The following is a 15585-nucleotide window of genomic DNA, read 5'->3' on the forward strand; positions in this document are numbered from 1 at the left end:
TGCGGCGCTGGCAGCAGCGGTGAGAGCATGGGGGTTCCAAAAAAAAACCAAAACCACCCAAAACAACCAAAAAGAGGTGGGGGGGATTCAAAAAATCCCCAACAAAACCCTTAGCAAGGGAGCTCGCTCCAAATGCGCAGCCCAAACCCCCAGATTTTGCAGAGCAGAGTTGGGGGACGAGGGGCCTCGGGGACGGCTGCGAGTCGAAGCCGCAGCCGCCACATCGGGGGCGATGGGGAAGAGATAAGAACTTCTCCCTGTAGAATAAACCTCCCAGAAGAGCGTTTCCCCCGCTCGGAGCGAGCCACGAAGCTCGCTTGGGACTACAGCGTGGTATGAAAACAGCCAGAACTGGGATGGACTGGGAGCGCTGGGAAGGGGCCGTTAACAGCAGCCCTGAGGCTCCCGCGTCGTCGCTGCCCTCGCTGGGAGGTTTCTTCACCCACCACCCACGGTGGGTTTGCCCTGGGCACCCCCAGCACCTTCTGGGGCACCCCCAGCACCTTCTGGAGGGGGGATCAGGATTTGGGGGGGCCCTGAGAGCCCCCGCACGCGGCCTTGCACGAGCAAACACGCCCCTGGGCAGCCACACGCGTGTGCCCGAGCTGCTGCTCCGGCTCCTCGCTGCGGTTTTTGCCACGAGCTGCCGTAGGGGGGAGAAACCACCGTTTTCCCCCAGGTACAAACTGTCGCTGCTGTTGATTTTTAACTCAAAGAACAGCCTGGAAGCTGCTGGGAAATGAGCGCTGTGCAAATCAGTTGATTGTTACCAGTGTCCCCAGTGACCCAGTGCAGGATTTACCTCTAACACCTTTTTTTTTTTTTCCCCATCTTTTTTCATCTGTTACCGAAGAGCAATTCAAAACGTGCTGGTTTGTTCGTGAGGTTTATGGAGTTTATTGTTTACATTTTCCCATCTCCTTCTATTCTTCCTATTAATGTGACTTTTACATTTTTCCCACCTGTTTTTCTTCCTGTTAATGTGACTTTTACAGATTTCCCACCTCTTCCTTTTCCTGTTAACGTGACTTTCTAATCCTGGTTTTCTTTTTATGTTGCTTAAAACTATAACGAAAAGCAGGTTTGGACAACGTTGAACCCTTGTTGCTTGAAACTACGCTGCTGTCTCTGATTTCAAGGCTGCTCCTTCCTGCCAGTTTCTCCCTGATGATGATGATGAGGAGGAAAAATCAGCATCACCCTCTGCCTGCGGAGCCCAGATAAAGTTTTGTTTGCTGCATCGGTCAGCTGTGATAAATGGAAATGGCTTTGGGTTTGTTGTTACATACCTGTCTGTAAAAGGAGCTGAGCTGGGGAGGTGGGAAATGTTTTTCTGGGGAAATCTGAGGGGATTTGTCACCTCGACACCGCGTCGCTCCCGCGGTGAAGGTGCCGACCGTGGGCATCCCCGTGGGAGGGTGGTTTTGAGCTGATGCTCGCCCTCCCCTGGGTTGTTTTCCTCAGTGGAATTGTACTGAAGCGGCTGCTTTAACAGGGGAAAAAAAAAAAAAGTGAGTGGATGTGAGTCATTTGGAGACGGCGCAAAATCTGCGAGAGAGGAGATCTGGAGGCGAAAAATCTGCGAAGGGGCAGGAATTTGCGTCTGCTTTCATCTCTCTCTTTTGCCACCGAAGGACGTGGAGGTGCAAAGGCTGGAGCAGCTCCCGCCTTCCCGCTGCGATGGTAATTATTTCAATAATTAAATTATCTCTGAGCTGGTTTGATGGCGCTGGGAGTAGAGCACTTTGTTTTTAACTTCTCTCGTGTTGCTGCTCTGAGACAACCCTGAAGCCTCAACTGGTGCTCTGCCCTTGCTGAGTCCTATTTATTTTTGGGGTTTTTTTGGCTGGAGAATTTCTAAAAAGCCGTGGATATCCCTGTTCTATTTCTGTGTAGGAATGAAGAGCCAGGACGGGAACTCTCAAAGAGATTTGGAAGAAAAATTGGAGAATGCCAACCTATTCCACCCACTGAAGAGCCTCGAGCTGGTCAGTGACGGAGCTGGGAGAGCTGAAATAGTTGAGATTCCAGACGTTTACACCCACCCTTGACCCAAGCGGTGAGTTACGGGGCACGAATTGGGGTAAAAGTCCTGAGGGAAAGGGGTAGGAGAGCGTCGTGTGGTTTGGGCTGGGGTGAGGGAGGTAGGGACCCGCGGTGGGTTCTGCTCGGGCTGTGCCGCTCGCTGCGGGCGGAGGGAGCTGTGCTGGAGGGAGCCTGGCGGGCTCTGGCTGCCCGTTTGCCGCCTCCCTGTGGGGCCGGCGAGGGAGCGGCTGCCTGTGCCCTTCTCCTTCCCGCCGTCCCCTCAGCAGCGCTCGGTACGTGCGGGCTCGGAAGGAGCCTGTTCTGCTGTGGCGGGTTCTGGTTCCTCGGTGCAGCAGAGAAGGGGTCCCGCCGAGGGTCTCCCCTCCTTGTGCAGCCTTCAGCTTCCCAGCGCGGGAGGTGCCGAGGGGCCCCAGCCCACCGCCCCTTGGAATTAACGCCCGTCGTGTCGGCGCTGCAGCCCGGAGCAGCTGGGCCTGGGCTCGGCGTGGCCGGGCTGCACCGCTCCCGCTGGCCCCGGGGTTCTTTCGGGTGGGCTCCTGGGAGGCCTTGGTGTCGCCTGGACTGTCTGGGCAGGGGGTTTTCCTTCGGGACCCCTCCTGCTTATCTGGCTGGGACTTGCTCCCCGGAGGGGTGTTTTCAGCTCTTCTTCATAAACTAAGTCGGTTTCCTACAACTGATGACTTGGTTCTGCTCTGAGAAAAGCCGTTAGGATGTAGAGTCCTGATCCCTTGCACAAGGTGAGCCTGTTCTGCAACTGTGCCAAGCAGCTGCCAGCGTTTAGGCGTTGGTAGTTGCATGTGAGGGATGGGGAGCTGGTGTTCCAGCAGCTGTCGAGAGAAACAGCACATAAAAAGCTTTGCTGAGGCCCCTTCCTCTCGCTGCCCCCAGGATAACTGAGTTTCCAGGCTGTTGTTGTCTCCAGAGGCTCCGGGTCTTGTCCCTGCGGCAGCCTGGGGTGCTGGGGCTGCTGGTGGTGGTGTCCAGGCGCTGTGCGGAGCGCAGTGGGGCTCAGCGGATGTTGGGGGGAGCCTGTGCCCCCCATTGCCCTGCCTGGGCCCCCGGTGGTGGTGGAGCGGGGGGGGCCGGGGGCTGGGCAGGGGGATGCCCCCGGCCAGCGAGTGCCCTGCGGGCTGTGGGCAGGGGGGTGCAGGGGTGGGGAGGGCGCTGGCTGTGCTGGGGGCCGAGGGCTGGTCCCGGAGCTCTCTGAGGCTGCGTTTGTCTCCGCAGGTGCCGGCTGCTGTCCCGGGGGGAGCAGGGAGAGGACAGGACTGTGCATGATCCACCCTCCTGAGCCCGGGTGTCACCAGGGGGCCAAGGCTGATATTTTAAATCAAGTGTGACAGCTGTCATGCAGCAGAAATTAACCTCCCAGTCTATTGTGTTACCATCATGCTCTCTGCCACCTCCCTTTCCAATATTGAGATCTGCTGTGGTAAAACTGACTTGAAATCTGCTTTCCCAGCAGGATTGAGACCTTTGGTGCAAGATCCAGCTTTTGGAAGCAAAGAGATTCCACTTCTCAGTGTGCCATGGGCCGAGGGGAAGGGAGCGGCTCCTGCTCCAACGATGGGGATGTGGAGAAGGCCCTGGGTCCCTGGGACAGAGGGGAAACCCCCTCAGAGCTGCCTGGGGATCCCGAGAAAAGGAGACAGAGAAGACTTGGGGGTGGGTGTGGGGCCACCCCCGTGTGCCGTTGAGAGAGGGAAGTGTCACCCCTGAGGCCTGGGGCTGGCGAGCGTGAGGCTTCTTGCAGCTGCCTGGGAAGGGCCTTGCTGGGTCCTCCCCGGGGGGCTGTAGCTGCCCCCCCTGCACCCCCCAGATCTTTGGCAGCTTTCCTGCTCCAGGCTGTCCCCCACGTCTGTGGTGTGGGAGCCTTGTCCCTGCTCTGTGTGACTGTCCCTTGGCTGTCTTGCTGCCAGCTCTGTGTGTGTGGGGGGAAACGGGCTGGGGGTCCCTCGTGGTGGGGGTGTGAGGGTCGTGCCTGTGCCGGGCCAGCACCGTCCTCACTGCCAGCGGCTTCTTCCTCCTCCAGGCAAGTGGCACCAACTCCATCGCGTGCGGGTCCCGTACCCAGTGCTGTTACTGATTGGGGTTGTGCTCGTGGCTTTGGCCGTGGCTGTTGCTGCACTCTCAGGTAAGGGAGGAGCGGCTGCCCGTGCCCCTGGGCGCAGAGCTGTGTGTGCCGCCGGCAGCCCAGCCCCCGCGGTGCCAGGCTGGATGCGGCCCCTTCCCCTGCGGGCTGGGGCAGGCGTTGGGGTGCGAGGCCAAGGCTGGTGGGGGGAGCGTGGGGCTGCCCCTTCCCTGCCCCCCAGAGCCCTGTGCCCTGGTCCCTGCCGAGGGGAACCCTCTGACCTTCTGCCCTTCCCTCTCTGGCAGGAAGATGTGGAGGGTCTCTGGCTCCAGTGCTGGCCTGTCCCTACGAGTGGGTCGGACACCGTGGGGTCTGTTACTACCTGTCGAGCGAGGAGGGGAGCTGGGAGTGGAGCCGGGAGCGGTGCTCGTCCCTCGGGGCCTCGCTGGCTGTGCTCAAGGAGCAGTGGGAGAGGGTGAGTGAGGGGCTGGGGGGTGCAGGGGGGTTTCAGGGTTGGTGCTGGGTGGGTGAGAGGCACTTGTAGGGCCAGAGCTGCGTCTCTGCCGGGGCCCTCGGCGGGAGGGAGGCACGGGGTGCGGCGTGGAGCCCAGGGCGCGTCTCCCCGTGCCGGGCTGGAGCCCGAGGAGCGGAGCAGAGCTGCGGCAGAGCAGGCCCGAGGCTCCTGCAGCGGCTCCTCACTGGTGGCTTCTGTTTTTCCCCTTCTCTCAGGAGTTTCTCACGTGCCTGAAGGGCAACATCAATTGCTGGGTTGGGCTGCAGAGACGGGGCCGGGAGCTGGAGTGGGTGGACGGCAGCAGCTTCAACCAGACGTGAGTCCTGTGGCGAGCCGAGGCTGCGCGGAGACCGTCCGGCGGTGGGATGGGCAGGGCCTGGGGGCCGTGTGTGCTGGGCCTGTCCCTGGCGGGCAGCGCTTGTGCCCTCGCGCTGCTGGAGGGGACGGGGGAAACCAGGAACCTGAGGGGGCCGGTCGCCTCTTTCTGTCTTGCTGCAGGTTCCCCGTGCAGGGCCAAGAACCGTGTGTGTATCTGAGCGAGGATTGCCTCAGGGCTGCGAGCTGCTCCCAGGCATGGGCGTATCTCTGCAGCAAGCCCCAAGTTCTGGCGTGACAAGTGGTGGCCAAAGGCCCTTCTCCACACCAAGTGCTCTTACCACTCCGTGTCCTTCCCTCAGCCGCTGCTCCGGGTTGTTCTGGTGTCGGCAGGGACGCGCTGCTGCTCTGAGATATGCACCCGCAGGGCATGGAGATGTCCTGGCAGCTGCTGTGTCCCTGCCCGCGCTGGGCTGTCCGTGGAATCGATTCCTTTTCTCTCTGGGACCCCCCCAGGCAGCTCTGGCTTCTCCCACAGTTCACATCTCTTTGCTGTTCTGCTGTGACAATGGTGCTGGGGAGCTGCTGCCTCCCGCCATGGCTGCAGAAGCCTCAGTGGGGCACCACGAGACGGGGGTCTCTGCACTAGAACTCGGCAGTTCCGGATGTTTACACATTTTACTCCAACTGGGAAGATTTCTGTGTGTGTGTGTGTGGTTTGAGTCTTTACATCCATACAGATATTTAAATACCTGTTTGCATGTTAAATGTGGTGGTTGTTGAATTTGTAATTCTGGGCTGTCCAGCCAGATCAGTATTTTAATCGTTATTTACTGAATCACTTTTAATTTAAATACGAACAATTGCCACTAAAATTTAATCTCTGACCTACCTCACATCACAAATAAATCTTACTGTTGTAAAATTGTCCCTGTGGAAGGTAAAATCACAACTGGTCTTACTGGTTTGTTACTGAGTTGATGGGTTTTGGTGATTTTGATAAGGAACGGTTAGGACTAATCCATTAAATGGAATCTCACAGAAATATTGTTTTTTCTGAAAGAATCTTTTCCAGAAAGAATGAAATTTTTTTTTTCCAGAAAGAATGAATTTTTTTTTTCGCAGAAAGAATGAATTTTTTTTTTTCCAGAAAGAATGAAATTTTTTTCCCCAGAAAGAATGGATTTTTTTCCCCAGAAAGAACGGATTTTTTTCCCCAGAAAGAACGGATTTTTTTCCCCAGAAAGAATGGATTTTTTTCCCCAGAAGGAATGGGATTTTTTTCCCCAGAAGGAATGGGATTTTTTTCCCCAGAAGGAATGGGATTTTTTTCCCCAGAAGGAATGGGATTTTTTTCCCCAGAAGGAATGGGATTTTTTTCCCCAGAAAGAATGAATTTTTTCAAAAAGATAGTGGTGCGCTGGTTTCAGTAGTCAGAGAGATGATGTTTGCAGTTTAAACCCGTCACGCTGCCATCAGACCGTTGGAGGACGATTTCTGCAGACCGGGGGCTTTAAAAGCTGCGTTGTGAAAGGGCCTCAAAGCTGGTAAAAACTCCCGATGTGAACCCAAATCCTTGGGTCGAGGGCGGGGCAGGGTCTGTCTGTGAGGTCAGTGCTCTGTGGTGGCCGCAGGCAGCCCCCGAGCCGTGTCAGGGCTCAAGTGCGTGTGACTGGAACGGGGTGGGGATGTGAAAATGAGGGACAGGAGTGTAAGTACGTGTGTGTCTGTGTGTGTCTGTGTGTGTCTGTGTGTGTCTGTGTGTGTCTGTGTGTGTCTGTGTGTGTCTGTAATGGCGGCCGTCGGGGGGAAATGGGCATCAGGGGAAATGGCGGCCGTCAGGGGGGAAATGGGCATCGGGGGAAATGGCGGCCGTCGGGGGGGGAAATGGCGGTGAAAGCAATCAAACAGGCCGTAATGAGGTTAATTAACGTGCTCCTAATTGGGTGGCGGAAGTTCCTGAGGTGCCTCGTGGCTTCCTGAGCTCCTGCGAGAGCCCAGAAACGAGGGAAAACGGCCCAAGAAAGGGAAAGTTCATGGCCCAAGTCGCTGCGCACCCGTGAGCCAATTACCGCGTCCCAATTAGCACACGGGGTAATTAATTTACACGCTTCTCCCCTCCGGCCTTTATTCTGGGATGGGAAAATGATTTCTGAACTTTTTTTTTTTCCAAGTTTCTCAGGTGCTACATCTTGTCCTTTCCCCAGCAGGACACACCCCGGTTCTATCCCGCAGCCCTCAGGCGCGGTGGGGTCAGACTTTTCTTTCTAGATTTTTTTTTTTTCCAAGATATTTTTTTTTTTCCAGAGATTTTTTTTCCCCGAGATTTTTTTTTTTTTTCGGCTTCTCTAGATTTTTAAAAATTTTTTTTAGATTTTTATTTAGGATTTTCTAAGAGATTTTCTAAGAGATTTTCTTAAAGATTTTCTAAGATTTTCTTAAAGATTTTCTAAGATTTTCTTAAAGATTTTCTAAGATTTTCTTAAAGATTTTCTAAGATTTTCTTAAAGATTTTCTAAGATTTTCTTAAAGATTTTCTAAGATTTTCTTAAAGATTTTCTAAGATTTTCTTAAAGATTTTCTAAGATTTTCTTAAAGATTTTCTAAGATTTTAAAAAATTTTTTCATTTTTTTTAGATTTTTGGGGGTTTGGGGGTGGTTTTTTGTTTTTTTTCCCAGTTTTTTGGGGGTTTTGCGGTTTTTTTAGGATTTTTAGGGGTTTTTTTCTTAGAATTTTTTAGGGTTTTTCAGATTTTTTTTAAGATTTTAAAAAGTTTTTTAATTTTTTATATTTTCAAGATTTTTTTTGAGATTTTTTAGAATATTTTTAGAATTTTTATTAGATTTTTAAAGATTTTTGTTTGGTTGGTGTTTTGGGGGTGTTTTTGGGTGTTTTTAGATTTTTTTTTTTCTTTTCTTTTAGCTATTATTCTACAAAACCAAAGGGTTCTCTACCTGCAGGCGGGGCAGGAAGCTTGGGCCCCGCTGCCTATTTGCACCTCGCTGGCCCAGGGGCCAGTGGCCGGTGGCAGTTGGGTTTCCTGTCCCCTCCTCCGTGTCCCCAACGCCGGCGGCCTCTCGGCTCTTCGGCGCCATGGAGGATGAGGACGGTTACATGGTCTTACAGCAGCGGGGCAAGCGGGGTGTTGGGGGGAGGCTGGGGGCCCCCCGCGTCGCAGGTATTGGGGTTCGTGGCTGCTGGGTCCCTCCTAAACTTGTTGGGGAGGGGGGGAAGGAAATAACGGGGTGTCGCTGAGCAGGGGGGGAAGCTGGGGAAACTGAGGCGCGGGTTGAGGAAGAGGAGGGACTGGGGGGGCTTTTCTCAAGGCCGCGGCTCCCGTCCTGCGGAGGAGGGATGGCCTTGGCCTTGGCCTTGAGCTCTGCAGGGAGGAATCTGCCCCCGGCGGGGCTGTCCCAGCTCGGTGGGGTGAATTCTTGGAGAGTTTTGTTGCTCCGGGCTCAGCAGCTTGGCCCCGGGTGCCGTGGGGGGACACATCTCCCATCCTGGCCCCCCTCTAACCTGGATTTAACCCTTTGGCTTTCTTACAAAATCCAAGAAATTCCCAGTTCCGGGTCAAACCGACCCAACCTCCTCCCGAGCGACTTGGCCGCGGCGCCGGCGGGATCGGGAGGAGGGCGGCCGCGGCGGAACAACCAGCAGCACCACCCCGGAGGGCTTTTTGGGGAGAAAAGCGCCCGAATCGGCGCTGCGGATGCGGCTGGGTGTGTTTTTTCTCCTAAGGACTCTTTCCCCCGCAGCATCGGGCTGTCCCCAGTGGCACCGACCCGCGCTCTGGGCCGGCTGGACCGGGAACCTCCTCCTGGGAGTGGCCGTGGTGGCCGTGGGCTGCTTGGGTGAGTGGCTGCGCTTGCCGGCCCGGGGGCAACCAAAGGACACCCCAAAGAGCGGGGTGGGGTGTCCCTGTTTTCTCGGGGTGCTGGCCCAGGTGCTCGTGTCGGAGGCAAATCTCTTCACGCTCTGCGCTGGCGGACGCCCGTCAGCGCGAGGTCGGGGAAGTGGGTTTGGATCAGAATTTTAGAGCCGAGGCGGGGAGGAACCTGGACTCTCTTGGTTGGCCGGCGAGGGGCAAACCACTGGAAACTTCTCAGCTGCGGCCGGGTCAGGATTTGACACCCCGTAGCCAAAATGAATCTTGTGCCTGGTGCGATGTTGCCGGTGGCATCTGAGGCTGCCCCGGCCCAGAGCGCGCCGAGGAGGCGGGAGGGAGACGCAAGCGCGCGCTGGGTGTCGGGGAGGAGAATCCTCCCCCCAAAGCGGGGGAGACGCAGCGGGTCTTGCGCTGGGGGGGACGCTCGGGGGTGGATTTGGCCCGTGGGGGTGGATCTGCCGAGCTTTGGGCCCAGGGGTGCGGAGGGAGGAGCGAAGGGCCGGGGCTGGAGCTTCCCTGAGCCCCGTGTTCTCCGCAGGCGACGCCGTGGGGCCGCGGGAGCGACCTTGGGGGCGAGAGCCGGGGCGCGGGGGCTTCGTAGGGCTCCGCTGTCCCCGTCGGGGGGGGGATGCGGGGCCGGCAGCGAGCTGGGGGGGATTGTTTGAACCCGGCGTGGCCCCAGATAAACCCGCTGCCAGGCGTTGGGGCTCTGCGGGGCTGTGGGGGGCGGTGGAGAGGGGGCAGGGAGCCCCTCACCCCAGCGTCGGGCCCCTGTGGGCCGCGCAGGTAGAGCTGTTTGGCAGGAGAGGCGACTTCCGCAGCGGTCGGGGGCTTTTCGCAGCCGTCCAGCGCGATGCCGCCTCCGGAGCTCGTGGGCTGGTGCCAGGGGCGGAGGGGCCACATCCTGTTGTGGGTGCAAAGCAGCAGCGGGGCGGGGGGGTGAGCGCTGGGGTGGGGGCCTTGTACCCCAAAAGAAGAGGGTCTGGGAGTCTGCTCTGGGGTTTGGGACCCCGAGATTTGGGCTCTGCTCTGGGTTTGGGGACCCCGAGGCCAATTCCCCCCCCAGTCCCATCCTGAGATGCTCAGCGCAAGGTTTGGGGTGAGCTGAGGGGACGGGAAGGGTGAGGGGGGGCTCTGAGCGTCGCTGGGGGCCGGGATCCAGCCCAGCCGCTGCCCTGCACCCCACGGGGCCCCGCGCAGGCAGATCTGGGCGGGCGTCGTGCCTGGGGGAGCCCCGTCCCCCCCCCTCACTGCTCCATCCTCCCCTTGCAGCTCTGCACCAGCAGCTGGAGAACTTGGGAAGCCGCAAAAACGAGAGCGGGAACGTAGGAGATGGCAACACCCCGGAGAAAATCTGCTGGGAGCTGAGGAAAAGTCTCTGCTTGCCCGAGCTGCCAGGTAACGGCCACGAGGCTCCTCCGCACCGTCGGGTTCCCACCCCAAAAAAAAAGAAAATTACGACACCCCCAAACTGGAGGAGCAGACGAAGCTCGGGGCGTCCCCGCGTTCCTTGGGAGCGAACAGGACTTGGACCCTTGTCCTGCCTCGGGGGTGCGGGGGCCGAGGTGGCTTCTGGGGGGGCTGCACTTGTCTTTCAGAGGGCGGGGGGTGCCGGCTCTGCCCCCCCAACTGGACACTGCGCGGGACCAAGTGCTTTTGGGTGAGCGACAAGCAAAAGGCGTGGAACCAGAGCCGGGAGGACTGTGCGACTCGGGGCGCCGAGCTGCTGGTGCCGGGGGGCCACGAGGAGCTGGTAAAGGGACCGATGGCATCGGGGGCGGGGGGGCACTGGGGGCACGTGGGGAAGCGCTGAGGCCGTGCGGGGGGAGCCCCCACCCCTGCGGTGCCTCTGCAGGGCGTGGGGCCGGGCTGGAACCTGTTTTGGGGTGACAGTGCTGGCGTCACCCCCTGCCCTCTTCCCACCCCCCCCCACTCACAGGATTTCCTCAATCAAACCCTCCGGAAACCCAGCACCTACTTCTGGATCGGCCTCTCCGTCCCCCCCGCCGGGCAGGGCTGGACCTGGCTGAACGGCTCCCGCCTGGCCCCGGGCTGGTGAGCGCTTTGGGGGGGACACGGGTGTCGGGGGGCACCTCCAGGGCCCTTCGTGCTGTGACACGGGCTCCCTCCTGCCCCCCTCCAGGTTCCGGCCGAGCCCTAAGGCTGAATTTGGGACGTGTGGGGCGCTGAGGGGGGGCAGGATCGTCTCTGAGAGATGCAGCTCAGAATTGCAGTGGATCTGCCAAAAACCAGCCCCCCAGCTCTGAGCTGGGCCGAGGGCGGGTCAGGATCAGACCCTCAGCCCAGGGGGGAATCCGGGAGCTGGTGCTGATGTTGTTGGCCACCAACCACCCGCACAAATGAATAATGACACCGGCCGGGCTCTGTCGTGTGATGTTTTTTAAGTAAATTTCTTAACGAGGACGGGCTGGAAGGAGCATCCCGAGGCGCCTGGTCCCTACCTGCCCCCCTTCCCCATCCCCAGCGCGCGCCAGGGCCCCCGTCCCAACCCGCTTTGGGATTTCTGCCCCTGCCAGGGTCCCCCTCCCTCCCTTCAGTCTTCCTCCAGGACCATCCTCATCCTCAGGGGGTGTTTTTGCCCCCGTACGTGGCAAAAATTAACCCAAGGGGGTGCCGGGAAGGGAGCGACGGGCGGTCGAGGAGATGGATGCTCGTGGTGCGGCGCTGGCAGCAGCGGTGAGAGCGTGGGGGTTCCAAAAAAAAACCAAAACCACCCAAAACAACCAAAAAGAGGTGGGGGGGGATTCAAAAAATCCCCAACAAAACCCTTAGCAAGGGAGCTCGCTCCAAATGCGCAGCCCAAACCCCCAGATTTTGCAGAGCAGAGTTGGGGGACGAGGGGCCTCGGGGACGGCTGCGAGTCGAAGCCGCAGCCGCCACATCGGGGGCGATGGGGAAGAGATAAGAACTTCTCCCTGTAGAATAAACCTCCCAGAAGAGCGTTTCCCCCGCTCGGAGCGAGCCACGAAGCTCGCTTGGGACTACAGCGTGGTATGAAAACAGCCAGAACTGGGATGGACTGGGAGCACTGGGAAGGGGCCGTTAACAGCAGCCCTGAGGCTCCCGCGTCGTCGCTGCCCTCGCTGGGAGGTTTCTTCACCCACCACCCACGGTGGGTTTGCCCTGGGCACCCCCAGCACCTTCTGGGGCACCCCCAGCACCTTCTGGAGGGGGGATCAGGATTTGGGGGGGCCCTGAGAGCCCCCGCACACGGCCTTGCACGAGCAAACACGCCCCTGGGCAGCCACACGCGTGTGCCCGAGCTGCTGCTCCGGCTCCTCGCTGCGGTTTTTGCCACGAGCTGCCGTAGGGGGGAGAAACCACCATTTTCCCCCAGGTACAAACTGTCGCTGCTGTTGATTTTTAACTCAAAGAACAGCCTGGAAGCTGCTGGGAAATGAGCGCTGTGCAAATCAGTTGATTGTTACCAGTGTCCCCAGTGACCCAGTGCAGGATTTACCTCTAACACCTTTTTTTTTTTTTTCCCATCTTTTTTCATCTGTTACCGAAGAGCAATTCAAAACGTGCTGGTTTGTTCGTGAGGTTTATGGAGTTTATTGTTTACATTTTCCCATCTCCTTCTATTCTTCCTATTAATGTGACTTTTACATTTTTCCCACCTGTTTTTCTTCCTGTTAATGTGACTTTTACAGATTTCCCACCTCTTCCTTTTCCTGTTAATGTGACTTTCTAATCCTGGTTTTCTTTTTATGTTGCTTAAAACTATAACGAAAAGCAGGTTTGGACAACGTTGAACCCTTGTTGCTTGAAACTACGCTGCTGTCTCTGATTTCAAGGCTGCTCCTTCCTGCCAGTTTCTCCCTGATGATGATGATGATGAGGAAAAATCAGCATCACCCTCTGCCTGCGGAGCCCAGATAAAGTTTTGTTTGCTGCATCGGTCAGCTGTGATAAATGGAAATGGCTTTGGGTTTGTTGTTACATACCTGTCTGTAAAAGGAGCTGAGCTGGGGAGGTGGGAAATGTTTTTCTGGGGAAATCTGAGGGGATTTGTCACCTCGACACCGCGTCGCTCCCGCGGTGAAGGTGCCGACCGTGGGCATCCCCGTGGGAGGGTGGTTTTGAGCTGGTGCTCGCCCTCCCCTGGGTTGTTTTCCTCAGTGGAATTGTACTGAAGCGGCTGCTTTAACAGGGAAAAAAAAAAAAAAAGTGAGTGGATGTGAGTCATTTGGAGACGGCGCAAAATCTGCGAGAGAGGAGATCTGGAGGCGAAAAATCTGCGAAGGGGCAGGAATTTGCGTCTGCTTTCATCTCTCTCTTTTGCCACCGAAGGACGTGGAGGTGCAAAGGCTGGAGCAGCTCCCGCCTTCCCGCTGCAATGGTAATTATTTCAATAATTAAATTATCTCTGAGCTGGTTTGATGGAGCTGGGAGTAGAGCACTTTGTTTTTAACTTCTCTCGTGTTGCTGCTCTGAGACAACCCTGAAGCCTCAACTGGTGCTCTGCCCTTGCTGAGTCCTATTTATTTTTGGGGTTTTTTTGGCTGGAGAATTTCTAAAAAGCCGTGGATATCCCTGTTCTATTGCTGTGTAGGAATGAAGAGCCAGGACGGGAACTCTCAAAGAGATTTGGAAGAAAAATTGGAGAATGCCAACCTATTCCACCCACTGAAGAGCCTCGAGCTGGTCAGTGACGGAGCTGGGAGAGCTGAAATAGTTGAGATTCCAGACGTTTACACCCACCCTTGACCCAAGCGGTGAGTTACGGGGCACGAATTGGGGTAAAAGTCCTGAGGGAAAGGGGTAGGAGAGCGTCGTGTGGTTTGGGCTGGGGTGAGGGAGGTAGGGACCCGCGGTGGGTTCTGCTCGGGCTGTGCTGCTCGCTGCGGGCGGAGGGAGCTGTGCTGGAGGGAGCCTGGCGGGCTCTGGCTGCCCGTTTGCCGCCTCCCTGTGGGGCCGGCGAGGGAGCGGCTGCCTGTGCCCTTCTCCTTCCCGCCGTCCCCTCAGCAGCGCTCGGTACGTGCGGGCTCGGAAGGAGCCTGTTCTGCTGTGGCGGGTTCTGGTTCCTCGGTGCAGCAGAGAAGGGGTCCCGCCGAGGGTCTCCCCTCCTTGTGCAGCCTTCAGCTTCCCAGCGCGGGAGGTGCCGAGGGGCCCCAGCCCACCGCCCCTTGGAATTAACGCCCGTCGTGTCGGCGCTGCAGCCCGGAGCAGCTGGGCCTGGGCTCGGCGTGGCCGGGCTGCACCGCTCCCGCTGGCCCCGGGGTTCTTTCGGGTGGGCTCCTGGGAGGCCTTGGTGTCGCCTGGACTGTCTGGGCAGGGGGTTTTCCTTCGGGACCCCTCCTGCTTATCTGGCTGGGACTTGCTCCCCGGAGGGGTGTTTTCAGCTCTTCTTCATAAACTAAGTCGGTTTCCTACAACTGATGACTTGGTTCTGCTCTGAGAAAAGCCGTTAGGATGTAGAGTCCTGATCCCTTGCACAAGGTGAGCCTGTTCTGCAACTGTGCCAAGCAGCTGCCAGCGTTTAGGCGTTGGTAGTTGCATGTGAGGGATGGGGAGCTGGTGTTCCAGCAGCTGTCGAGAGAAACAGCACATAAAAAGCTTTGCTGAGGCCCCTTCCTCTCGCTGCCCCCAGGATAACTGAGTTTCCAGGCTGTTGTTGTCTCCAGAGGCTCCGGGTCTTGTCCCTGCGGCAGCCTGGGGTGCTGGGGCTGCTGGTGGTGGTGTCCAGGCGCTGTGCGGAGCGCAGTGGGGCTCAGCGGATGTTGGGGGGAGCCTGTGCCCCCCATTGCCCTGCCTGGGCCCCCGGTGGTGGTGGAGCGGGGGGGGCCGGGGGCTGGGCAGGGGGATGCCCCCGGCCAGCGAGTGCCCTGCGGGCTGTGGGCAGGGGGGTGCAGGGGTGGGGAGGGCGCTGGCTGTGCTGGGGGCCGAGGGCTGGTCCCGGAGCTCTCTGAGGCTGCGTTTGTCTCCGCAGGTGCCGGCTGCTGTCCCGGGGGGAGCAGGGAGAGGACAGGACTGTGCATGATCCACCCTCCTGAGCCCGGGTGTCACCAGGGGGCCATGGCTGATATTTTAAATCAAGTGTGACAGCTGTCATGCAGCAGAAATTAACCTCCCAGTCTATTGTGTTACCATCATGCTCTCTGCCACCTCCCTTTCCAATATTGAGATCTGCTGTGGTAAAACTGACTTGAAATCTGCTTTCCCAGCAGGATTGAGACCTTTGGTGCAAGATCCAGCTTTTGGAAGCAAAGAGATTCCACTTCTCAGTGTGCCATGGGCCGAGGGGAAGGGAGCGGCTCCTGCTCCAACGATGGGGATGTGGAGAAGGCCCTGGGTCCCTGGGACAGAGGGGAAACCCCCTCAGAGCTGCCTGGGGATCCCGAGAAAAGGAGACAGAGAAGACTTGGGGGTGGGTGTGGGGCCACCCCCGTGTGCCGTTGAGAGAGGGAAGTGTCACCCCTGAGGCCTGGGGCTGGCGAGCGTGAGGCTTCTTGCAGCTGCCTGGGAAGGGCCTTGCTGGGTCCTCCCCGGGGGGCTGTAGCTGCCCCCCCTGCACCCCCCAGATCTTTGGCAGCTTTCCTGCTCCAGGCTGTCCCCCACGTCTGTGGTGTGGGAGCCTTGTCCCTGCTCTGTGTGACTGTCCCTTGGCTGTCTTGCTGCCAGCTCTGTGTGTGTGGGGGGAAACGGGCTGGGGGGTCCCTCGTGGTGGGGGTGTGAGGGTCGTGCCTGTGCCGGGCCAGCACCGTCCTCACTGCCAGCGGCTTCTT

The 15585-nt window shown here is 58.1% G+C and overlaps 2 protein-coding genes across 2 annotated transcripts; both read left to right on the forward strand.

The window, feature by feature from the left end:
- Positions 1 to 2744: 2744 nt before the first annotated feature.
- LOC141917357 (C-type lectin domain family 2 member D-like) lies at positions 2745 to 6097 on the forward strand. Its single transcript, XM_074810504.1, has 7 exons — positions 2745 to 2783; positions 3274 to 3343; positions 3509 to 3711; positions 4079 to 4180; positions 4423 to 4592; positions 4847 to 4947; positions 5130 to 6097. The coding sequence occupies exons 2-7, from the start codon at positions 3321 to 3323 to the stop codon at positions 5242 to 5244; spliced, it is 714 nt and encodes a 237-aa protein (XP_074666605.1). The 5' UTR covers positions 2745 to 2783; positions 3274 to 3320; the 3' UTR covers positions 5245 to 6097.
- Positions 6098 to 7931: 1834 nt separating this feature from the next.
- Positions 7932 to 15051, forward strand: LOC141917359 (killer cell lectin-like receptor subfamily B member 1B allele B). Its single transcript, XM_074810507.1, has 8 exons — positions 7932 to 8125; positions 8706 to 8801; positions 10109 to 10234; positions 10435 to 10589; positions 10776 to 10891; positions 10980 to 13199; positions 13413 to 13575; positions 15028 to 15051. The coding sequence occupies exons 1-6, from the start codon at positions 8041 to 8043 to the stop codon at positions 11101 to 11103; spliced, it is 702 nt and encodes a 233-aa protein (XP_074666608.1). The 5' UTR covers positions 7932 to 8040; the 3' UTR covers positions 11104 to 13199; positions 13413 to 13575; positions 15028 to 15051.
- The last annotated feature ends 534 nt before the right edge of the window (positions 15052 to 15585 follow it).

The sequence above is a fragment of the Strix aluco genome, chromosome 37 (genome assembly GCF_031877795.1).
Source record: "Strix aluco isolate bStrAlu1 chromosome 37, bStrAlu1.hap1, whole genome shotgun sequence".
NCBI lineage: Eukaryota > Metazoa > Chordata > Aves > Strigiformes > Strigidae > Strix > Strix aluco.

Excerpts from the sequence above, each read along its gene's own strand:
- LOC141917357 (XM_074810504.1), top strand. The coding sequence starts at position 3,321 with ATGATCCACCCTCCTGAGCCCGG. Across the intron at positions 4,181-4,422 it reads GGCTGTTGCTGCACTCTCAG|GAAGATGTGGAGGGTCTCTG; the intron begins GTAAGGGAGGAG and ends CCTCTCTGGCAG. Across the intron at positions 4,593-4,846 it reads TCAAGGAGCAGTGGGAGAGG|GAGTTTCTCACGTGCCTGAA; the intron begins GTGAGTGAGGGG and ends CCCTTCTCTCAG.
- LOC141917359 (XM_074810507.1), top strand. The coding sequence starts at position 8,041 with ATGGAGGATGAGGACGGTTACATGGTCTTACAGCAGCGGGGCAAGCGG. Across the intron at positions 8,126-8,705 it reads GGGGGCCCCCCGCGTCGCAG|CATCGGGCTGTCCCCAGTGG; the intron begins GTATTGGGGTTC and ends TTTCCCCCGCAG. Across the intron at positions 10,590-10,775 it reads CGGGGGGCCACGAGGAGCTG|GATTTCCTCAATCAAACCCT; the intron begins GTAAAGGGACCG and ends CCCCACTCACAG.